This window comes from Carcharodon carcharias, chromosome 14 (genome assembly GCF_017639515.1).
Source record: "Carcharodon carcharias isolate sCarCar2 chromosome 14, sCarCar2.pri, whole genome shotgun sequence".
Lineage (NCBI taxonomy): Eukaryota > Metazoa > Chordata > Chondrichthyes > Lamniformes > Lamnidae > Carcharodon > Carcharodon carcharias.
Genome location: NC_054480.1, coordinates 43,882,555 through 43,907,822, shown reverse-complemented (window position 1 = coordinate 43,907,822; position 25,268 = coordinate 43,882,555). Strand labels below are relative to the sequence as shown.

Genomic DNA, 25,268 nt, shown 5'->3' with positions numbered 1-25,268 from the left:
CATTTTCCCTCATGAGGGAATCTAGAACTGAGGGCATAGTTTCAGATTAAGGGGCCTTCCATTTAAGATGGAAATGAGGAAGGGATCATTATCCTTTGGAATTCTCTATCCAAGTGAGGAGTGGAGGCTGGGTCTTTGTATAATTCAGGCTTAAATTTATTCAGATTTCTGATCTATGAGGGAGTCAAGGATTATGAGGGCAGGCAGGAAAGTAGAGTTGATCCAATATCAGATTAGTCATTTTCTTATTGAATGGCAGAGCAGAGTCTACTCCTCCTATTTCTTGTTCTTTTGTTCTTATTTCTTCTGTACTCGCATTTTTACTTGTACAAAGTATTTGACCTTAAAAGCCCATTTCTAAGCTCAGCACAAAGGAAGGGATTAGAAGACAGGGATTCTGGAGGTGGGAGGAAGGATTGTTACCTGATGTGATTTTAATTTCCCTTAACTGCTGCTAGACCCTAGTCTGCACTCTCCAGCTGCCTCTGTCTCCTCTCTGACCTCCCACATTAATTGTCCTCTGTTTTCCATTTCCTCACTAGCTGCCTACCAGTTCAGTTGGCAACTGGCACTGCTGTGTCATGGTATAATCTTGATACAAGTGATAAGTTAGAGGAAAGATGAGTAGCTGGTGGTGAGGAAACCATGAGATAGGGGAGTACACAAGACAGCCCCTGGGGCAAAGAGATGGAGAGAGACTGAATTTTCTGCCCAGTTACCCCATTGCTCCTGGAGGTTGGATTCCTCCCCATGCTTCCAAAACACAAATCACATCTCCAGTACTAGAAACCCTTGGAATCTCATTGTGTTTTCCATTGCCCCAAAGTTATGCCAGCCCTTGGATCCCCTACTTTCCAATGCTGCCTGACCCCATGCTGAGTTTTTTTTTAACAAGAAAAAGTCAACTACATTGGTCTGGTGTGACCAACACAAAATAAACCTGTGCTGATTAGCTGATACTTGTCCAAGTGCTCAAGTACTCTGTCTCTGATGGTAAATAATAGAATTTGCTCAGACTAACAGAATTTGTTAATCTGACCTGACTGTCGTAAACGGCATCCTTCCCACCTCCTTTCTTAAAAATGGAGTTACATTTTGCAATTTTTTAATCCAAGGGGTACAATTTGTGAATCCAGAGAACATTGGGAAAAATGTGACAAGTGCATCATCAATTTCACCACCTAGTTCTTTTAGCACCTTGGGGTGGGATGCCATCAGACTGTGGAGATTGTTTATCTTTAGTCTTGTTAATCTCTCCATGACTGTTTTCATTACTTATATTAAATCCACCATGTTCCTCTCCTTGGACTTATTTTTAAACTCCCTTGTACCATTGGTAATTTGTGCTCTTCTTGCATTGTGAAAATGGATATAAAGTACCCCAGTTATTTATCAAGTCTGTTGTTTCTTTATTATTCATTTATAATCTGGCCTGCATCTGAGTTTAATGGGCCCATATTCTCCATTATGATTCTCAATATATTTATAAAACATTTGCTGTTAACTTTGATATCCCTTGCTAATTTTTCATACTACCTTTCTGCACGTGTGTTGCTTGCTATTTTTAGCCCCTTCAGTTTGCTGGGTTTCCACATTGCTTACGTGTAAACAATTTCATTTATCCTGACACTTGGTCTTACCTCATTTATTGGCCGCAGTTGCTTAAATGTACAAGTGGAGCCTTTGCCTTTTGTCTCATACCAAATACCCCTTTGAAGAGTTCTCACTTTTTGTCTGTACGTTTAGCTATTAAAAGTTCAATCTGGTTTACTGTGGTCAATTTATTCCTCACCCCATTGACACTTGCCTGACATAAATTTATTTGTGACCGTCCATTCTCCCCTCCAAACTCAATATCAACATATAACCATATCATTGTCACTATTTGAGAGATGCTCCTCTGCAGTCAGCTCATTCTGGATTGTTACTCATTGCTGAATCCATTACAACCTGTTCTCTTATTAATTCTAAAACATATTGCACTAAAATTTGCAGTCAAAATAACAGTTAAGCTTATTGCACTCATTGTAATTTATGTTCAAATGGTACAGCAGTTTCAGGAAAGATGTAGATGTGTGGTCAAATATGGATATCCAAAATTTGGTGTCTAAATTGTGTCACTCTTTGCATTAGCTTCAAAAATGGCATTTCCCAGCCTGGCTCACTATTAAAATGCACACCATGGCATGAAGTTACTGTTTTTGTGTGGCAGACATGAATCAAATTCGCTTTGGTTTAGTCTTAAGATAGGAACAACTATTCCCAACTCCGTGGTATTGCCTGACTCTGTCCTGAGTCAATTCATCTGCTGCTGAAATCCGCATGGATGTCTTGAAAGTTCCAAAGCACTCCTGGCTGGCCTTCCATATTCTACCCTCTGTATACTTGAGTTCACCCAAAACTCTGCCCATGTGCTAACTCACATCATCCCATTCACTAATCAGCCTTATGCTTCCTGACCTGTATTGGCTCCCAGTAAAGGAATTCTCATTCTTGTTTTCCAATCCCTCCATCAGCCTACCCCTGTTTACCTCTGTTATCTCCTCCAACCCCACAATCTTCTGAGAAATTTGTGCTTTTTAATTCTAGCCTCTTCAGCATTCTCGATTTTAATGGCTGCACCATTGGTGGTTATGCCTTCAGCTGCTTGCCTATTCTGGTCATCTCTGTAACTCTCTTTCTTCCTTTGAGATGCAGCTTCTTTCTCTCTGGCCCAGTTTTTGGTCTCTGCCATGATATCTCCCTCTCTCTGGCTCAGTGTCAAATTTTGTTTAATAATGCTCCTATGAAGTACTTTGGGTGTTTTATTGCATTAAAGCTGCTATAAAATACAAATAGCTGTTTATACAAGTAAAACTAAAGAGTGCTGCTTATTAAAACAATTAAGTAGGTTATTGAAAACAATATTGAGTTATAATAATGCCTCCTTGAAGAATGCAATCATAAAAAGACAAAATGATGGTATTGATATATTTTCAGAATGGTCTGCTGAAGTTGTGAGCCTGTGTAAGAAATATCGCAATGAAGGTGTTGTGGGCATTGACTTGGCAGGTGATGAATCTTTAAACTGTGACATCAACTCAGGCCATTGCATGGCCTATGAGGTAGGTGTTTATCCTCAACACGATGAATTAAATGGGGAATGCTGGAACTAAATTCAAAAATAAGATAGATTCTATTTTTCCCTTCTAGAAACATGAAAATTACAAAAGGTAGTGATTGTTGCGGAATGCATTCTGTGCATCCCCTGCTGCACTTCATCAGCATTTCAGTATACACTCCTGGGATCTGTAGAGGACCTCTTCACTGTAGCATCCTTGGGTTCTCCTGATCAGTGGATCATAGGTGGAAGTCTTAGGTGCACCACATAAACAAGGGCCTGAATTTTACCTTTGGCAGATGTGCCCAATTGGCATGGGAGCAGTTGGGAAAAGGACTACCGACCGTGATCAGCCCCTGACCGTGATTTCAGGCTGGCTGGCCAATTAACAGCCAGCCAGTATGAAACGCGCATTGAAATGCTCAGCGCTGCTGGGGTGGGGGTGGGAAGAGGTCGGGCAATAACAGTTCCGCAGGCACAGGTGAGCGCTGAGCAAAAGCTCCCTGAAAGGCAAATAGCTGCCTCAGGCAGCTGGAGACCTGAAAAAGCTGAAATATAGGTTTTAACAGCTGAAAAAAAGTGTCCATGCATTATAATCAATCACCTGAAAATATAGCTGATAAGAATGCTGTCCATAGAAACTTATTTCTATTTTATTTCATCATGGAAATTTCATCCCACCTTTGGATGAGGTTTGCTGAAAAATGCAAAAGCCGCCTGGCCAATTCGTCCATCCACCAACCGTAAAGTTGGGCGGGCAATGAAAAATCGGAATCAATTGCGCCTTAATTGCCCTCTTAATTGTCAGTGGACGCAAAAATTGGAAACACGCCCGCTGAGTGAAATATCGCGCAAGTGCGCAATGATGTTGGGACACTCACCCAACTTCTGCTCGCGCGATTTTACGCCCGATTTGGTCAGGCGCTTGCAGGACGTAAAATTCTGCCCAAGGTTTCTGCTGAGCATTTGGTTGGACGATTGGGATTCCCTGAGACAATTCTGTGACTATAAACCACTAGGCTAGGTTTGTATTAGAGCTTCATCAGTATACTAATTTAAGCTTCTTAAGATATATTTTATAGATAGCATATCCTCCTGCATCTGGTAGACTTGGTTACTTCATTGGCTGTGTTTCCCATCCCCCTCTGACTTGAGCATGTTGTGCATCTGATTGACTGCTCAGAAGGTGGTGGTTAAAGTGTGTTTTAAAATGTCCTTTTGGATCCTTTTGATTATTAAATATTGCTAATATTTTACTGTGCAGGAAGTAATTTTTGCTCATAATTTATGAGAATTCTTGTCATGTCAATGGAGTATTATTTTGTACATTACAGATCACAAAACAGCACTTTCAGGCTAAGTAATATGTTATGAATAAAGAAATCAAAACACGTAATTTTTTTATATCTAAACCCCTCTACTGTTCTCCCTCATTCAGGTTTTTATTTATAAGTGAGAAAATAGGCAACTGTACAGCTGTACATCAATCCAATAAATAATATTGAGCTTTAATATTTAATTTCTGTCTTACATAAATGATTTTCTGTTTTTATATACCTTCAATACTCATTGGTTTGAAGAAGAAAAAAAATACGTATTAGTTTTGAACTTAACTTTGTTGCACTGTAGTGGATAAAGGCTATGTGCCTTATTCATATACATAGTGACATGAACAGTACATCTGTTTATACATGTCAAATTGTATATGACCATCACACTGCCAAAACAGAGAAAGAAGAAAAAGCAAGCCAATCTTTACATGCTGCTTTTTCTGAACTTCATAACCTGGCATCTCCCCTTGGCAGAAGCCAAGGATTTTCAAGCAGCATCCAATCATCAGTGAATTCCCTTCAGCAATCAGGCTCTAACTTTTCTTGGTATATACTCCATAGTAATACTTGAGCTGTAGCCTTGAAAGGATAGGGCGGGCACTACTGTATCTTGGCATCAAAGTATTACAACTGTGCTTAACACTCCAAATTACAATGCCATGGGTGATAGGTTTATTCACAATACTAGCCCAGCCCTGTCTGTAACAGTTTTCTGATCTATCAAAGCAGACCAATGAGTGTCGTTCATCAATAGCATGTCATCTGTGCTAGCAGTAAGCCCATATTACAATGCAGCTGTGAATCAAATGATGGGTCATTTGTTGACCAGTCACTCCTGTATGCAAGGGAAATTGAAAATTGGGTAGGTAAAATGAAGCACAGATACAGCACCAAAATATATAATTTTGCTTCTAAGATTGTATTAAGAGGACCATTGGAATTTTTAACTTGAAAATAGATTACCGCATTTACTCATAATCTTTGATAGATGGCTTGTTTTGAATTATAAGTTTATAGCAGAGATTTCCTGCACATCCTCCACATACCTTATTGACACCTATGGGGTAGGTGGGTCATATAATTCCTTCACGATATATCAACACAGAGTACACCCATCCATACTTGAGCAGATCTTGTCAGTCAAATCATCAAAATATGTCGTCAAGTTTATTCCTGCAATTTGCTTAGTTTTGAGCAGAAATACAACAGACAAATGTTTATTAAAGGCATCCAACCTTGTTGTGGTGATGAAAGGCTAGAACTCTTTATTTTTTGATTGGAACCTTTGCAAGCACTTAGTGTGAGCTTGCATAGGCGAAGAGGAAAACGCATAATTAATATTAAAAAAAAGCTCCAGTTTAGCAAATCTCGCAGACAGTGTTTGGGGGTTCAATTCAAAAATACTAATGTTTCCAAGGAAGGGCCAAGGCCATGGGTGTAATTCCACAACAAGTCCCCAAAATTTAACAGCCACTGAGATTCCATAAGGAACAAATAGCAGTGCCATCACTTCAGTGGAAGGTAGTACAATTATTCGCTAATATAAACAGTGCGCAGAAAGAACAGCTTAAAATAATCCTGTTCATAGGCATAAAGTCATTTTAATGTATGGTAACCTTATGGTACCCAGGCTAACAAATCCAAAGGTTACGAGTTCAAGTTTCAGCGCAGCAAGTTGTGAAATTAAATTCAACACTTCTGGACATTTGCAAACTAACTGGATTGTCATAAAAGTCCAACTAATTCACTAACATTTTTCAGGGATAGGAACATGCCATGTCTACCTGGTTTACTGATACCTGACTCCAGCTTTAAACTGCAAGTGCCATCTGAAGTGGTAAATACCCAGCCATTGATTATAACCAGACTTGGGCAATTCCAATCCAGTCAACCTTGCAATGTCTTCCTTACCAACAGTTGGTACTGCTGCACAAATTGGAAGAGCTTTACTGTGCCACCTTCTCACCACCCGTACTACCTCCTCCTCTCCCACTGATAAATTAGTACTCCTCCATGTTGGAGGGAGCACAGCAGAAGCAAGGGTGAAGAATGTACTCTGGATACAGTCTTCAGTGCCCACAACTGCTAGGATTGGCCTATGGGAGATGATGAGAGAACGAACACAAGCAGTAGCCTACTTGTTGTCTTGCTTGCCTACTGTCACCGACTGTCACATGATTTGTAGAAGTGATTACCACACAGCCGTACAGTCCTCAATAAGTTAAAATGAGGCTGCTCCTCATGTAGTGATGGTGCTGCCATTGTGCTTAGTAGGATACAACTGAGCATCCACCAGATGTTGTTGGCTATCAACTGCAACAGAATTATATATCACCACAATCTGTAACCTCTTGATCCAGTAATTCATGTATCATCTCCTGCATCACTGTCATTCTTGGAAGATAATATTGGTTTATTGGCAAGTGTAGAATGGCATGCCAGGAGCAGCAAGCATATCTTAAAGGAGCCACCACCCTAGTGAAGCTACGTACAACACAGAGCTACCTACTTACTAAATACAGGGCCATAAATGCATACAACAGATCACAGAAAATCTCCAACTTGACCATATTTACTCAAGAGTAGTGGGCAATTAGTTAATCAACAGGAGGAGGAAATTCCACAAACTTTAGCAGGAGGCTACCGAAAGAGAGGAGGAGACCAATTTGTAGGGATTCAATAATTAGGGGATGAAAAGCATCCTTTGTTAGCAGGATTGAGAGTCTCACGTGGTACGTTGCTTGCCTGATGTCACTGTGAAGGGTGGGTCATACCTGGCCAATCTGATTAAATATTTTGAAGAGGGGACCAAACTAATGGGTAAGAGAATGTCTATGAATGTTATTTATGTGGATTCCAAAAGGCGTTTGATAAAGTCCCTCAAAAAAACTGTTAGCTAAAATAGAAATTCATGGAACTTCAGGCAATTATGGACCTTGTGAGATGATCGCCTGAATGGCAGGAGAGATAGCAGAGGTAATTGGCAAGATGTGAATTGTGCCATCCTAGAGAGATCTGTGGGGCGTCAGCCAATCACTGTTGATTATTAACTTAGATAACAGTTTGCAAGTTGCCAATGATACAAAGATAGGCAATGTTGTAAGTAAGATGGAAAATGTAAGATGGAAGTATAAAATTACAGTAGAGTTAATACATTAAGGGCAGAATTTCCCCCCCACCCATTGGAGGGGGGGGGGATGTTCAGGAGCGGGTGCGTGCAGGCGTGCCTCTGATCGGCACCTCCGATCGGAACCCCCCATTGAGGGCGCGCAGCCACTTTACATGGGCGGGCCAATTAAGGCCTGCCCAGTGTGACATCCGCCAGGAAGCGCTATGCACTCCCTGTGCAGGCGGGAGGGGGGGGATTCCCTAAGCCGAGAGTGCGCTCTTTTGTGCATGCGCAGGAAAGAACTAACTCGTCTCCCTGAGGCTAAGTGCTGCCTCAGGGAGATCAGCGCCAAATTCAAAAATGTTAAATATAGAAAAATAAAATTTCCCTGACAGGTCCCCTCATGTGACACTGTCACATGAATTGGGACATGTCCATCATTTTTAATTAACATTTTATTAAATCTTTAAAAACCTACATGAAACCTCATCCTGCCGGAGGATGAAGTTTCATGCCATTTTTTGAAGCCTGCCGAGGGTCCCAGCCTGCCCGCCAACCTTAAGGTTGGACGGGCAGGTTCTTTAATGAGTTCAATTACTTTTTAAATGACCTCAGTTGGCTGTTGACAGGTCGGCAGGCACACAGCTGATTCGGCTGCGCCCCCGCTGACCTGAAAATTGAAATGACGCGGGATGATGTCAGGAGTTCCGCCCGACGTCATCTCGCATCAGTGAGCCCCCCGCTCAGCACTCTCAATATCCTGCACTAAGTGACTAGGCAAAACTGTGGAAAATGGATTTAAAAATGTTAGGTCATCCACTTTGGACCCGAAAAAGGTAGATAATTTTGTTTTTTAATTAATTCACAGGGTGCGGGCATTGCTGGCTAGGCCAGCAGTTTTATTGCCCATCTCTAACTACCCTTGAGAAGGTGGTGGTGAGCTGCTGCCTCGAACTGCTGCAGTTCATGTGGTGTATGTACACCCAGAGTGCTGTTAGGAAGGAAGCTCCAGGATTTTCATCTAGTGACAGTGAAGGAACGGCGACAAAGTTCCAAGTCAGGATGGTGTGTGGCTTGAAGGTGAACATGCTGGTGTTGGTGTTCCCATGCGTCTACTGCCCTTGTCCTTATAGGCAGTAGAGGTTGCAGGTTTGTAAGGTGCTGTCAAAGGAGTCGGGTAAGTTATAGAAGCAGTGGAGGTTCTAAAAGGCTTAGGTACATAGATCATTAAAATGTTTCTGAACAGTTAGCAAAAAAACCCAAAAAAGCTAATAGAATGTTGGTATTTATATGTACAGGACTCGAATGCAAAGGGTTAAGAATCATGTTGCAACTATAAAAAGCCCTAGTTAGACTACACCTTGAGTACTGAATTCAATTCTAAGTGTGACACCTGAGGAGACCTTGCAGAGATTGCAGACTTACCAAAATGAGACTTGGATTTCTAAAAAATTCTTTCATGGGATGTGGGTGTTCTGGCAAGGCCAGCATTTATTGTCTGTCCCTGATTGCCCTTGAACTGAGTTGCTTGCTAGTCCATTTCAGAGGGCAGTTAAGGGTCAAATGTGGGTCTGGAGTCACATGTAGGCTAGAGCAGGTAAGGGCAGCACATTTCCTTCCCTAAAGAACACTAGTGAACCAGATGGATTTATACAGCAGTTGACAACGGTTTCATGTTCACCATTACTGAGCCAACTTTTAATTCTTGATTTATTAATTGAACGTAAATTCCACCAACTGTTATGCTTTGAATCCATGTTGCCAAAGCATTAGCCTGGACCTCTGGATTACTAGTCTAGTGACATTACCCCTATACCACCCCCTCCCCCAGCGAGGGTTAATTTACAAGGAGGAATTACACAAATTATGGTTGCATTTCCTGAAACTTAGAAGATTAAGGGGTGATTTGATCAAAATCTTCAAGATATTAAGGTGAACTGATAAGGTGGATAGAGAATAACCAATCTTACTGGTTGTGGAGTCTAGGACCAGGGAACCCTTAGCTTTTCAGAGTGAACTTGGAGAGTGCTTCCATGCACAACGTGTGGTAGAAGTTCAGAACTGCTTTTCATAAACAGCAGTTGGTGTTGGGTCCATTATTCATTTTAAACCTGAAATTGATAGATTTCTGTGGAACAAAGATATTAGCAGAAAGACATGGCTGTACGGAGTTAGGCTGCAAATCACCCATGATCTAATTCAATGGTGGAACAGGCTCGAGAGGCGCAATATTTTGTTCGCCGGGCATGCATGGGAGTCAGCAGCATGCCCGCCGAAAATTAACAAGCCTATTAAGGCCATTAAAGTATTGACTGAATGCAATTTTTAACTGCCTGTCTAACCTTACAGCTGGTAGGCACGTTAATCGGCAAGGCGATCTTTGGGTTTTTTATGAAACCTCATTCACGGGCAGAATGAGGTTTCCAACAGGAATTAAAAATAAAGTAAAAATGTTGAAATACCATTTATAACATGTCCCTACACATGGAACAGAGTCACGTGAGAGGACATGTTTTTAACATTTCTAAGTTCTTTACTTTTGATTTTAAAAATCTTCAGCTCCTTGAGGCAACTCTGTGCCAGTGTGAAATCGGTGTTGGGGCCCAATCGCGGGTGGCGGAGGGCTTCGCGACCATCCCCAGGCCTGCCCGCCGCGCCCGGCTAATGAGGTAAAAATCCATCCAAGGTTGAAGTATTGCAAGTAACATTCCCTCTAATTTATATTTTGGAGTGAGGGTGTAATTTATTTAAGTGCGTGGGCTGTGCCCATGCAGTAACTTAAAGGGGCCAAGTTGTGTGTGGCCTAGAACATTATTTGCAAATATCTGCAGTCAGAAATGTCAAATGGATGATTCTAGTCAGTCTCTTCCTGCGATCTCCAGCATACAAAAATGCCAATATCCAGTCAGTTCAGTCTACTCTGAAATACCAAGAGACTGAGTACATTGGACACATCATCCCTTACAGAACCATTGAATGCTATAACACAGAAGGAGGCCATTTTGTCAATCAAGCCTGTGCTGGCTCTTTCAAAAAAGCAATCCAGTTAGTCCCAACACCTTGCTCTTTCCCTATGCCCCTGATTTTTTTCTTCCAAGTATCATGAGCCTGTAAATAAACCACCTGTAGTTCTTAAGACCAGAGCACCATAACCAGACATTCCTTTAGCCAAACCTCTAGCAACTGAATCAAGCTGACATGTCAGAAGAAGATGCGTTGAAATGTTGGTTGAAAAGCAGGCCTAAAATGGAGCTTACACAACCATTAGTCCATGCCACGTACAGCATTACTTTTTCATATTGACTAGTCTAAAATGCAACTTTAGTGCAGCACCATGTTCTGCAGCTGGATTAGTACTGCTATTAGAGATTTGGAAAGCACATAAATCTGTGACATCATATAGCCATCGTCCAGCTCATGTGTGGACATGAATCATGCATGTTAGCTGTGTGGTAAACTTTGCGGAAGCACTTTTAAACATCAAACAACAGTTGCAGTTTAGAACAGCAGTTACGGATTGTCCTATTGCCATATTGCAAAGTAAAACTTTGATACAGCTGTTTTAAGGGATTAGCATGCAGCCTCAGTCAGGGCGCAGCATGATTAAAGGGAACTTAGTGGATGCATGCATTACATTTCACTATAGTTGGCTAGCCATCCCTTGGAAGCCTCCATGAGGCTATTCATCTTTTTCCTCATTTACCTCCAGGTCCAATGGACATTGAAGGCTTCATGGGGTAGATTTTCTTCTTTTTTGCACCCAGGAAACATTTGGTTCCCAGATACAAGAAAAAAGAATTGGGGAAGGCAACTCTGTCGGGTGCTTGCCTCCAATAAGCTGTGTCAAGGTTTCTTAATGGTTGTAAAAGACCTGCAGTTGTAGGAGGTGCAAGACCAGTGGGAGAGGATATTCCAGATCTCCCATTGCTTCAGGACTCTTAACTGAATATAGGAACATAAGAAATAGGAGCATGAATAGGCAATATGGCCCCTTGAGTCTGCCCTGCCATTCAATAAAATCATTGCTCCAACTTCACTTTTCTGTCTGCTCCCAGTAACCATTGACTCCCCTATTGTTCAAGAATCCATCAGTCTTGAATATATTCAATGACTTAGCCTCCACAGCTCTGTGGGGTAGAGAATTCCAAAGATTCACAACCTTCTGAGAGAAGAAATTTCTTCTCACCTCTGTCTTAAATGGGCAACCTGTTATTCAACTATGCTCCCTATTTGTATTCCCTCATGAAGGGAAATATCTTTTCAGCATCTGCTTTGTCAAGCCCCCCTCAGAAACTTGTATGTTTCAATAAAATCATCTCTGATTCTTCTAAAGTTCAATGAGTATAGGCTCAACTTTTTATCATAAGACAACCTCTTCTTCTCAGGAATCAAACTAGTGAAACTTCTCTGAATTAATTCCAATGCAAGTATACCTCCTTAAATCAGGAGACCAAAATTGTATGCAGTACAGTATATGGTCTCACCAACACCTTGTGCAATTGTAGCACAATTTCCCTGACTAGATACTCCATCTCTCTTACAATCAAGGCCAACATTCCATTTGTGTTCTGAATTACTTCCTGTACCTAAGTGGTTTATTTCTACGATTCATGTATGAGGACACCCAGATTCCTCTGTACCACAACATTCTGTGGTCTCTTTCTATTTAAATAATATTCTGTTTTTCTATTCTTCCTGTCAAAGTGGATAACCTTACATTGCACTCCATGTGCCAAATTTTGCCCACTCACTTAACTTATCTATATTCCTTTGCAGACTGTTTGTGTCCTCCTCACAACTTGTTTTCCCACCTATCTTTGAATCATCAGCAAATTTGGTTACAATACTGTAGTAATTACGGTTTTGGAAGGTTGGACTGTAGCTTTAATAATAATCCTGTGATGTAAGATCACATGACCTGTGTAAACTAATGTGTTAGCAGTGTGGGGAACCTTGACAAAGGGAGAGTACTTCTTAGTTATGGAGTTTGCTGAACGCGGGCAGTTGCTACTGCTGTCTTGTAAATAAAGTCAGTTGTTTCCACTAAGAAAAGTTGCCTGAAGATTAACTTTATTACAAATACATTGGGACCTTTATCTAAGTCATTAATATTGATTGCAAATAATTGAGGCCCCAGCACTGATCCTTGTGGCATCCCACTAGATAACAGTTTCCAACCTGAAAATGACTCACTTATCCTGATTTTCTGTTTCCTGTTAGTTAGCCAGTCCTCTATCCACACTAATATTATCACCACTGATACCATGACTTTGTGCTGTACCCTTTTTTGTGGTACCTCATGCCTTTTGGAAATCCAAATATACTCCATCTACTAGTTCCCCTTTATCCACCCGGCTTATTACCTACTCGAAGGACTCTAATAAATTTGTTAAACGTGATTTCTCTTTAATGAAACCATGTTGACTCTGTCTGATTGATTTATGATTTTCTACTTGTCCTTTTTAAAAAATTCATGGGACGTGGGCTTCGCTGGCTGGGCCAGCCTTTATTGCCCAACCCTAGCTGCCCTTGAGAAGGTGGTGGTGAGCTGCCTTCTTGAACTGCTGCAGTCCATGTGGTGTAGGTACACCCACAGTGCTGTTAGGAAGGGAGTTCCAGGATTTTGATCCAGCTACCACTTACTTAATAATGGATTCTAACAGCTTTCCAATGACATGCTAGACTAAGTAGCCTATAGTTTCATGCTTTCTATCTCTCTTCTTTCTTGAATAGAGGTATGACATTTTCCATTTTCCAGTCTGCTAGAACCTTTCCAGAATCTATGGAATTTTGGAAGATTGCAACCTTTGCATCCCTTATCTCTGCAGCCACTTTTAAGATCCTAGGCTGCAAGCCATCAGGTCCAGGGTACTTGTCAGTCTTTAGTCCCATTAGATTTCCTAGTACCTCTTTCTCTAAATTGTTTTAACCTCCTCCCTCCTCTTTGCCTCCTGATTTTTCTACTACTATTGGGATGCTTTTAGACAGATGCAAAATATTTGTTCGAAGCCTTTTGCCATTTCCTTGTTCCACATTGTAATTCCCCAGTCCTATTCTCCATGAGACTGTCCAGGGATTGGAGGGTTTGTAGGAGCCCTGGAGATCCCAGAAGATTCTCCCCTGCCCTCAGCAAGCCTGCAGGTATGATCAAGATTGTGCCCCCTGATCACAATGCAAGACCATGTCCGGGGCCTTAAAAACTTTGCACACTCTTCTCTTCCAAGGTGCAGTACACCTGTAGCACTCTAGTTCTGTCTGGTACCTTGCAAGAATGCAATGGGAAAAGCACCCCTCTATCACAAAAAAAAGTGGAGGTTATCTGGTCAATATTAAGTTGCTGTTTGTGGGACATCGCTGCATGCAAATTGGATGTAGCATTTCCTACATTATCATAGCAACTACACTTTACAAGTACTTAATTGTCTGTAGATGCTTTTGGATGTCAAGGGCAGGAAAGAGGATCTATAAATGCTGGAGATACTCAACAGGATAATCAGCATCTATGGTGAGACAAACAAAGCTAATGTTTTATCATTGATCGGATGGAAGAAGCTAGAGATTTATGCAGGTTTTAAGCAAGGAAAGGAAAGAAGCAACAAAAAAATTTTGTGAGAGGGTTGAGGGCGGGAAAGATTAAATGATAAAAGGGATGAAGGTGCAAAGCAAAAAGGAATGATACTGGTACAAGTAAAGGGAAAACAAATGGATCTAGAGAGGTGTAATTGACACTAAAAACCTTTAATAACAGCTATTGCTTGAAAAATGGGAGCAGAGGTTATCTCTGAAACTGTTAACTCAATGATGAATCCCAAAAGCTACAAAGTACTTAATCCAAAGATGAGGTTCTGTTTCTCAGGGTTCTCTTGAGCTTATTTGGAACACTGCAGGAGACCAAAGACAAAGAGATCAGAGTGGGAGTGAAATGGGCAGGTGACCAGAAGCTCAGTGTCATGCTTGTGGACTGAATGGAGTTGCCTTACACTATCTGTGTTGTTCTCTGCAGTGTAGTAAAGGTTGCTTGAGCAGTGAATCAAGTAAAAAAATTGGATTAACTTCTCTGCTACTATTTAGCTGTAATTGCTCTTAAAGTGATGGCCTCTGGAAATTGAGTTGTCATATCCATAATAGTAAGGGTATATTGGTGTTCTGCTTTTGTTTTGGTAACACAGTCTACTAACACTTCACTAAATGTTTCTTCAAAAACTGGTATGTGAATTAAGGGTGCCAGTTTGATTATAGGTTCTGGCTTCCCCACTATCTGGCATGTGTGTCACATTTTACAAAACTGCATCCTGTCCTTATGAAGACCTGGCCAGTAAAACTGCCAGTTTATCCACACTTGAGTTTTCCATATCCCTACATGTCCTACCACAGGAATGTCATGTGCTATTGTAATTTCTCTTTGCTATATTTGGGCAGTACCACTACCTCATAAATAACCATCCATTCTTCGTTTACAGGTCTGTGAGGAGGCTTCCACTTCCTCAAAAGTATCCCATTTTTAATATAACAACATTCTGGAACAGCTTCAGCTTCAGTTTGGCTGATTGTGCTATCCTACTTAACTCTGGATCAGCTTGTTGAGCCTCAACTAGGGAAGATTTATTAAACATCTCTTTCCGATTATCTAAGTCTTTTAGAGAAAGTTTCAGCTAGCCGGGCATCTGTCTGCGGTATCACTTTGACCTCTGATGATGGACTTTGCTTAACCTTTGCTCATGTCATTGCACATAAAGGAAAAATTCTCTGAGCCTTTTCCTGTAACTGCTCCATCTCTTGAACCTTATTTGGGCTTTCTGTAATTATGGGAAAAGCCACGACCTTTAATCCGGCTACATCATTTTTCACGAGTTAGTCAACTCCATCCACGGGTAACTTCTGAACAATCCCTACTATCACTGTCCCAGACAGTGGTCACACTCCAAGGTCACATTCCAAGTGCACCCAGTACAAAGTTACAGGTGTATACTCCCCACCCATACCATTCATTAAACTTTTCACTTTTAATGTGCTCTCTGGTGGGAAAAGTTATGCCTTTCCCCAGCAAAATTGTACGAGTGGCTGCTATATTGCTTCATATAACTATAGATTTAGCTGTCTCATTTGAGGGATAAGGGGTTACTTTTTCTCTCAACAAAGGTTCCTTATAACTCTCATGTATCTCATTCACCTCTCCTGAACTCACAGCAGTGTTGACACCCGGTCTCACAGCTGTAATTAATGCTACAACTTGGCTCCTTTTCCTGAATCAGCCTTACGTATCTGAATATGTCCCATGGATTTTCCACGCAACTTCCAGCAATCTGCCTGAACAATTTAACCCTGTTACAATGGAAACACTTAGGCCTTAGAATACCACTTCCACCCTCAGCACCTTCCTTTCTGGCCTGAGGAGGAGTTTTTGGAGCATTCCTAGCTGTCCCTTCTCTTCCCTGGCTACTTGTCTTCCTTTCACCTTTCCACCTTCTATCCTTCTCGGGTTTGTGGGAGTGATGGAAGAAGGGTTTAGATTTATAGACCAGTTCATATTCGTCAGCTATCTCCACTGCCTGTCCAGCTGTTACAACCCTCTCATCTTCAACATGAGTTCTAACTAATGGAAGAAGTGAATTTTTAAATTCTTCCAGGAGGATTATTTCCCTAAGAGCCTCACATGTTGTCTCTGCCGTTAATGCTCATATACAATGATCAAAATTACATTGCTTTACCCTCTCAAATTCAATATAGGTCTGCCCAGGCTGTTTCCTTATGTTAAGAAATTTCTGCCTGTATGCCTCAGGGACCAACTCACACACATTAAGAATAGCCTTTTTTTACTGTATCATAATCCATAGAAAGCTCTCCTGAAAGTGATGCATAAAATTCATGAGCTCTACCTACCAATGTACTCTGTAAGAGCAATGTCCAGATTTCTTTTGGCCACTTCAGTTGTTTAGCTACCTGATCAAATGAAATAAAAAAATGCCTCTACATCCCTTTCCTCAAACTTTGGGAGGACTTGCACAAAATTAAACACCTCCCCACTGGGCTTTGGGTTGAAGGTGATTTTTCTTCAGAACCTCTTGCTTTAATGCCAGTCTCTTAAGCTGACATTGCCTTTCTCATTCCTTCTCTCTTGCCCTTGCTTCTTGTTCCTGCTCTCATTCCATCCTTGCTAACTTCTTCCTGTGGAGATCAAGTTTTCACATTGCCAATTCTCTTTCTCTTTCCTTTTCTAATTCAAATATTTTCATCTCTCTTTTTCTTTTGCCTTCAATTCAAGTTTTTTTCATTTGTAACTGAGTCTTAGCCAATTCAATTGACTCATCCCCTGGAGGACATGGTCTCTCTGGCATCCCTTCCAATTTCAAGTACAATGCTACTACATCAACTATGCCTGCTTTCCTCACCCCTATGGTTAATTCCAATTCCAACTTGTCTGCTAATTCCATTAGATTAATCTTGGTTACTTTATGTAAGCCAGTCAGGTTTAAGTCTTCCATCTTTAGAAAAGTCTTAGCAACTTCCAACACCATATTGATTTGCTAATGTATAAGAAACCTAGTATCTGACCTTTCATCCTTTACCAATTATTATTTTTCTTCGTCCAATCACCTGTTGTCCACGTTTCAGATCCCACAAGAGCCTCCAATTTATGTTACAACCAGGAAGGGAGGGGTGCACAGTTTATCTAGCCCCACTACTCCGCAGGTTGCACCATTAGTTTAAAAATTTAATTCACTCACCAAAATGGCCAATTATTTACCTTCACTACTGTTAGACCCAGAATAAAAGAGACTTTAATCAGGTTTCTTTTAATAAACTCAGAATGATTGATTTATTATGAAGCAATTTATTTTAAACAGGTTGCAACAACTGGTTAACCCATGATTCTACTGTGGAAGTATAACTACCTGTTCCTTTGCACACGCACGAATCCACAGATACACGCACAGACAAACAAAGGACAAACAGATAGGATCTCTCTGCAGAGTTGAGCTTTAGAGGAGCAGCATTATAAAATAAAAGATGAAGTTAGCAGGGTCTCGATGCTGTAGATCTGGAGCTCCCTCATGTGAAGACGGGCCACTGGTCCTGGTAGACATCTGGAGAATCTCACCAACAGAGTTTCAGTGCAGAGGAGAATATAGAACTAGATCAATTCTTTCTGTCTCAGCTTTGCAGGTTCGAAATGCAGACAAATTACACTCAGAGGAAGATTCTCTGGCTACAGGCTTATAATCACGTATACAATTTCAGCCAAGGCAGAGAGAGAAAGAAAGTGTCAGTTAGGGTAGCCTTCCTGCTCAGCTTATTCCTCAAAAGGACTGAATTCACAAAACAGCAGCTCAAAACTTAAAGCTTGTCTCTGCCCTGTGATTTCCAGTAAATCACTTGCCATTAATTCAGCATGGTACTTGAGGAAGACCAGTTTATTTGTTTTCCTCCTCATCAATTAAAGTGATTGCAGTTCAAAACAAATAAACAGCTCTTCCTCAAGTACCACGCTGGTCAGGCAATTTCTCAAAAAAGCATGCTTGTTGACAGTTCCATGGCGAACTTATGACCCTTATGACACTGGTCAGTGTCTAAATGTTCAGATAATGCAATCTTTCCATATTTTAAAAGAAAAATCCAGTTAATGAAGACATGGTTTTTCCAACACCATAACCAACTCTTTTGCCATTTGATCTTTCCTGTTTTCCACCCCATCACAGATCTTTCCTTTTTGTTCTTTATCCACCCTCCCCATTTCACTAGCTTAAATCTATTACATACTAACTTTTCCCAATTCCGATGAAAGGTCAATGATCTAAAAAGTTGACTGTTCCTCTCTCCACCGATGCTGCCTGACCAGCTAAATATTTGCAATGTTTCCTGTTTTGTTTTCATTATAACCAGAGCCCATACAGGTTTCCATAGCAATACGTTTTTTGTCTGGAGGAAATGAGTGGAATCAAAGGAGAAGTTGTTCAATGTAAGAACAAGCTCACCCTGGTACAGGACGTTGGACGGGTACTGGTTAGGCCAACATTCAAGGAAGAACTGGAGGGCCCTCAGTTATTAGTCTTAGGAAATGAACTGGGCAAGTGGATGAAGTAGCAGTGGGGGACCATTTTGGAGCTAGTGACCATAATACAGTTAGATTTATGGAAAAGGACAAAGATAAAGCGGGAGTGAAAGTTCTAAATTGGGGGAAGACAAATTTTATGAAGCTCAGAGGTAAGCTGGTGAGAGTGGACTGGGTACAGTGATTAGAAGGGAAAACATTATAAAATCAGTGGGAGGCATTCAAAAGAGAGATTCTATGGGCACATTGTAGACATGTCTCCACAAAAAAATGGGTGGTACTTCCAAATCTAGAGCCCCCTGGTTATCCAGAAATATACAGTCAAGATAAAGCAGAAAAAGAAACTTTATGACAGTCACAAAAGACTTAATACTGTAGCAAGACTAAAGGAGTATAGAAAGTACAGAGGTGAAGTAAAAATGGAAATTAGGAAAGCAAAGAGAGGTTACGAAAATATATTAGCAGATAAAATCAAAGAAAACCCAAAGATGTTTTACCAGTACATTAAGAGCAAGAGAATTGCTAAGGAAAAGGTAGAGCCTATCAGAGATGTATATGATAACTTGTGCATTGATGCTGAAGATGTGGGCAGGGTTCTCAATGAGTACTTTGTCTCTATCCTCAGATGATGCAGACATTCTAGTTAATGAGGAGGAGTGTGAAACATGAGATACAATAAGTATAGTGAGAGAGGAAGTACTGGAGTAACTGACATCCTTGATAAGTTACCAGGGCCGGATGGATTGTATCCCAGGTTGTTAAAGGAGCCAGGGAGGAAATAGCGGATGTTCTGAGGATCATTTTCCAATCCTCACAAGATACGGGTGAGTTACCAGAGGATTGGAAGTCTGCAAATGTTGTACTATTATTTAAAAATGGTGAAAGGGATAGGCTAGAATATTATAAGCTGGTCAGTCTGACTTTAGTGTTGGGAAAATTATTGGAATCAATTCTGAGAGACAGGATGATCTTGTCATTTAGAAAGGCTTGGATTGGTCAGAGATAGTCAGCATGGTTTTGTTAGGGGAAAATGGTGTCCTACTAAATAGAATTTTTTGAGGAAGTAACCAGGAGGATTGATGAGGGTAGTGCAATGGATGTTGCCTACATGAATTTTAGTAAGGCATTTGACATGTCCCACATGGCAGACTGGTCAGGAAAGTGAGATCTCATGGGATACAGGGGAATATGGCAGGTTGGATCTAAAATTAGCTCAACAACAGGAAACAAAGGATAATGGTCAATGGATGTTTTTGCGAATGGAAAACAGTTTCCAGTGTTGTTACACAGGGCTCATTGTTGGGCCCTTGCTGCTTGTATATATTCATGATTTCAACATAAATGTGGGAGGTATGATTGGGAAATTTGCAGATGACACAAAAATTGGCCATTTAGTTGATAGTGAAGAGGATAGGTGTTGTCTCCAGAATTATATCAATGGTTTGGTTGAGTGGGCAGAAAAGTGGCAAATGGAATTCAGTCTGGAAAAGTGTGAGGTAATGCATTTGGGGAGGGAAAACAAAGCAAGGGAATACTCAATAAATGGGAGGATATTGAGAGGGGGTGAGGAAGTGAGAGACCATGGAGTGCATGTCCACAGGTCCTAGAAGGTGGCAGGACAGCTGGCCAAGATGGTAAAGAAAGCATATGGAATGCTTTCCTTTTTTGGATGAGGTATTGAATACAAAAGCAGGGATATAATGATATAACTGTATAAAATGCTGGTTAGGCCACAGCTGGAATTTTGTGTACAGTTCTGGTCACCACATTACAGGAATGACACAATTGATCTGCAGAGCATACAGAGAAGATGTACACTTAGAACAAAGAAGGCTGAGAGGTGACTTGATTGAGGTGTACAAAATTATGAGGGGAATAGATAGAGTGGGCAGGATAAAATTGTTTCTCTTGATGGAGAATTCTAGAACCAGGAGACATAGATTCAGGATAAGTGGCAGAAGGTGTAGGGGGAACATGAGGAAGAACTTTTTTACGCAGAGGGTAGTGGGTGTCTGGAATTCGCTGCCCAAGTTGGTGGTAGAGGCAGAAACTTTAAACTCTTTTTAAAAAGTACCTGGATCTGCACCTAAAGTGCTGTAAGCTGCAGGGCTATGGGCCGGGTGCAGGATGGTGTGATTAGAAAGGGCACCTGGGTGTCCTCGGGCTGGCATGGACAAGATGGGCCGAATGGCCTCCTTCTGTGCTGTAATTTTTCTTTTTTCTTTCTATCCTGGTGGGGTGGGGGTTGATGGGGGGAGAGGCTGTTAGTAAATGCGTCAAAGGATTGCACATGCTTGGTGAAAAGAGATGGTTAGACCTAGTAAACTGGAAGTGGGGAAGGGAGTTACAAGAGTCACTGTTGTAAGTAGGAAGAGGCTTGATAAGGGGACAAAAAAATTAGAGCTGAGATAAGAAGAAATCCATTCTGTGGGGCAAGAACAGGTTGTAAGGATGGATTTACTAAGGGAGTCCTGTGGTGGATCTTGCAAGGTAGAGGTTGGTTTGCTGAACAACAACAGAGCTGTCTTTGTCTTCAGATTTAATGACAATGTCAGGATTCTCCCTGAAAGAATGGAGTGCTACAGTTTCGAAGGGACAACCTTGACATTGTCATTAAACCTGCTGACAAAGACAGCACTGTTGTTGATCAGCATCCTGGTGGGTTGGGGGTGTTGGGGGGAAGGGTGGGGTCGAGTCAGAGGAAGGTGAAGGGGAAGAAGGATCTAAGGAAGTGTTGGTCTCCAGGAGCTGCTGAACATTGTGATCCTTAACACTTGAAAGGAAGAAAAAAAGACTTTTGTTAAAGCACTACACAAGGAGAACGATGAAATAGAGCTATGGAGCAGGACAGCTTTGAGATAGTGAGTCAGTGATGCTGAAGAGAAATCAAGAACATGCATGCGGTGGTGCATGGGGCTGGGTGTGAATCTTGGGTTGTAATGAGGGCAGTGTTTTAAGGAAGACTGACTATCTGGGAGATATCTGTAATCATAGGTGGATGTGAAACAAGAAAGGCTGAACTTATGTTGAAATACACATGGAATAAGTCAGAGATATGGACAGTTGCTTACGAAAATGATGCGGCTGTGAAAGCAAGTTTTGATAGATAACTGATCAAACATGAGATGGGAAGCAGCAATGAAAAGTAGAAGTGACAAATGGAGATCCTGTTGGAGAGAAGAGCAGAACTTCAAGTGGGGATTTCTGGAAGGAAATCGGTAGCAAATTAATGACTACCACAAAAGCAAAATACTGTAGATACTGGAAATCTGAAATAAAACCAGGAAGTGCTGGAAATACTCAGAGGTCTGGCAGCATCTGTGGAGGGACAACCAAGGTTAACATTTCAGGTTGATTATCTTTTATCAGAACCCCCAAAAAATTGGAGAAGTAACAAGGTTTAAACCAGTACAGAGGCAGGGAGAGGGGTGAGAGAAGGGAAGAACAAAAGGGAAAGTTTGTGATTGAGTGGAAGGCAAGAGAGATTAAATGACAAATGAAGATGGTAATGGGACAAGGAAAGAAACAAAAGATGGTTCTAAAGCAGCTGTAAATGATAATAGCAGAATTATCATCAACAGTCTGGGTGAGGCAGTAGTTATGATCTGAAATTGTTGAACTCAATTGTTGTGTCCAAAAAACTATAGAGTGCGGAGTTGAAAGATGAGGTGCTGTTCCTTGAGCTTGTGTTGAGTTTCTTCAGAACATTGCAGCAGGCTGAGGACAGAAAGATTAGAGTGGGAGCAAGGTGGAGAATTTAAATTACAGGTAACCAGAAGCTCATGGGGTCATGCTTGCGGACTGAATGGAGATGTTCGGCAAAGCTATTGCCCAATTTGTGTTTGGTCTCCCGATGTAAATGGATTGTGACCAGCAACAACACTAAATTGAAAGAAATATAAATAAATTGCTGTTTCACCTGGTCAGAGTGTTTTGAGGCCCTGGATGGTGGGAAGGGTAGAGGTGAAAGGCAAGAATTGCATCTCCTTTGCTTGCACAGGAACTTTTGAGCTAGAATGATTTCCAGGACCTAGTGGTGAGTGCGGTGAAGGGAAATAGGAAATAGCTGCAGCTCTAAAAGCTGCTTCTGCTTCTCAAAAGTGAAACAAATGGCTATAGAAAGGTTCTGTACACAGTTACGTATTTGGTAGTCCTCTAAGAAGTATTACATCAAAAGCAGTGTACTTTTTTGGAATTCTCAAGACATCCATGGTATAAATAGAAGTCTGTCAAGCAGCTGAATAATTTCCTTTGAGAATTGTGGTTACCATAGTAATATTGGAAACATGGCAGCCAATAGCCCAAAAACAGTTATGCGATAATGATCAGATAATTGTTTTTTTTTTGAGTTGTTGATTGAGGGAGAAATCCTTAGACGCCTGGCATAACTTCCCTGCCCTTCTTCAAAATAATTCCATGGGATCTTTTCTATTCACCTGAGAGTGCAGCACTCCCTCAGTGCTGCACTGGATTGTTAGTCTAGATTTTTGTGTTTAAAAAAAAACTTAAATACACAGTTGTACTAAGTAACTAATATCATAATGAAAATTGGCAAGAAAGACAGTATTATCCAAAAAGTATAATTTCTAAAGGGATGGTGATAAATGACTTTTGCTATCACTTTTAATCATAAACCCACAAGTTTACAAACTTGTAGAGGTAGTACTTCAGGACGACAATGCCAACAAAAAGATATATAGCACCTTTTGAGGTACAAAAATGTTCCAAGATATTTCACAGAATCATAAACAGACTAAAATTGATACAGAGCCAAAGGATGCCCTAAATTTTCAGGTCCTGGATGCTTTGGGAATTGTCGTGGGTAGGGTGGAAAATTTGACAGAACAGCAAAAAGCTTGTTGACTTCAGGTGGGAATTTCCACTGCGGGACCGGAAATCCTGTCCAACATGTTTTCTTATTGTTATTTATGACTTTCAGCTATTGAAGTTTAAAGTACCAAAAGTGTAGACGACTGTATGGTACAAAAGCTCACTCCTTTCTTCTCACACTATTCTTGTCTCCAACAGTTTTTTTTCATTCTTTCATGAAATGTGGGCAACGATAACAAGGCCAGTATTTGTTGCCATCTTGAACTGAGTGGCTTGGCACAATTTCAGAGGGCTCTTAAGAGTAAACCACATTGCTGTGTGTCTGGAGTCTCATGTAGGTCAGGTAAATGTGGCAGGCTTCCTTCCCTAAAGAGCCTTAGTGAACCAGATGAGTTTTTATGACAGTCGATAGTAGTTCCATGGCCACCATCACTGAGACTACATTTCAATTCCAGATTTGTTAATTGAATTCAAATTCCACCAGATACCCTGCTTGCATTTGAACCCATGTCCATGGAGAATTAGCCTGGGCCTCTAACTTACTACTCCAGTGACATTACCACTTTGCCACCCTCTCCCAGGGAGTCAGTGCAGCTTCAGAAAAGGTCACGGTACAGTTGACATGGTGTTTGCTGTATGCCAAGTCCAGGAAAAATGCCAAGAACAAAACTGCAATTTGTACTCAACATTTGTTTATGTGACTGAAGCCTTTAGCACAGTTAGTCATGAGGGCCTGAAGATTTTGTCAAAATTTGGCAATCCTAAAGATTCACTATTATGGTGTGACAATCCCACAATGGCATGCTTGATCATTTCCTGAATAGTGGAAAGTCTTTGGCTTCCTCCCCAGTCACAAATGGGGGGAAACAGGGCAGTATGTTGGCTCCTACTTTGTTCAGCATGATGTTCTCTGTCATACTTTCTGAAGCATTCTGTGTTGGCGAAAGTGGAATCCACGTTACATATCACATATACAGCAAAACTTTCATTTTGAGGGGATTACAAGCCAAAACCAGGTGCCTGAAGCTGTGGTTCATGACTTTCTGTTTGCTGATAACTGTGCCCTAAATGTGTGTTCAGAACAAGAAATGCAACAGAACATGGACCGCTTCTTACCTGTATATTATAACTTCAGACTCACCATCAGCACCAAAAAAGGCTGAGGTCAGTACCAACTTCCCCACAAAAGCATCATGTGAAGCCAATTATTAAAGTCACTGGTAAACGGCTTGAAGCAATTGAAAAATTTACCTACTTCAGAAACATCCTCTCCAGTGTAGTTCACATTGATGACAAAGTCAGCACTAGAATAGCAAAGGGCAGCTTTGGCTTTGGCAAGCTATGAAAAGCTGTCTGGGAACAAAGTGAGATTAGTCTCAACAAAAGATGATGGTATACAGAGTAGGTGTCCTTCACACACCCTCTTGCATATTTGTGAGACACGGGCAGTTTACTCCAGGCATGCAAACAAGCTATATCACTTTCACATAACCTGCTTGTTCAGACTACTCGAGATTAGTTGGCAAGATAACATTTCTGATATGGAGATTCTGTCCCTGACTGATATGCCTGGCATCTACTCTTTGATGAAGAGAGCTCAGCAAGTGGCCAGGATATGTTACCAGAATGCCCGATAAGCACTTGCCAAAATAGCTGTCCTACTAATTGACAAGGAATGTTCACATAGAGGCCAGAAAAAGCACTTCAAGGACATCCTGAAGGCCTGTTGAAGAGGTTCAATGTTTTGCCAACCGTGATTTGATTCAAGAATGACTTGAGGGTTGTGTGTTTCTGTCGTGGGTCATGTGACTGAACAGGCTGTTTCTCGATAGAAAAATTGTCATTACT

The 25,268-nt window shown here is 41.1% G+C and overlaps 1 protein-coding gene across 1 annotated transcript in view; it reads left to right on the top strand.

Moving 5' to 3' along the window:
* Positions 1 to 25,268, top strand: part of ada (adenosine deaminase) — a 102,884-nt gene that overhangs the window by 48,217 nt on the left and 29,399 nt on the right. Inside the window, exon 6 of the mRNA XM_041205606.1 lies at positions 2,980 to 3,104. Coding sequence (XP_041061540.1) covers positions 2,980 to 3,104 — 125 coding nt within the window. The remainder of the gene's footprint in view (positions 1 to 2,979; positions 3,105 to 25,268) is intronic.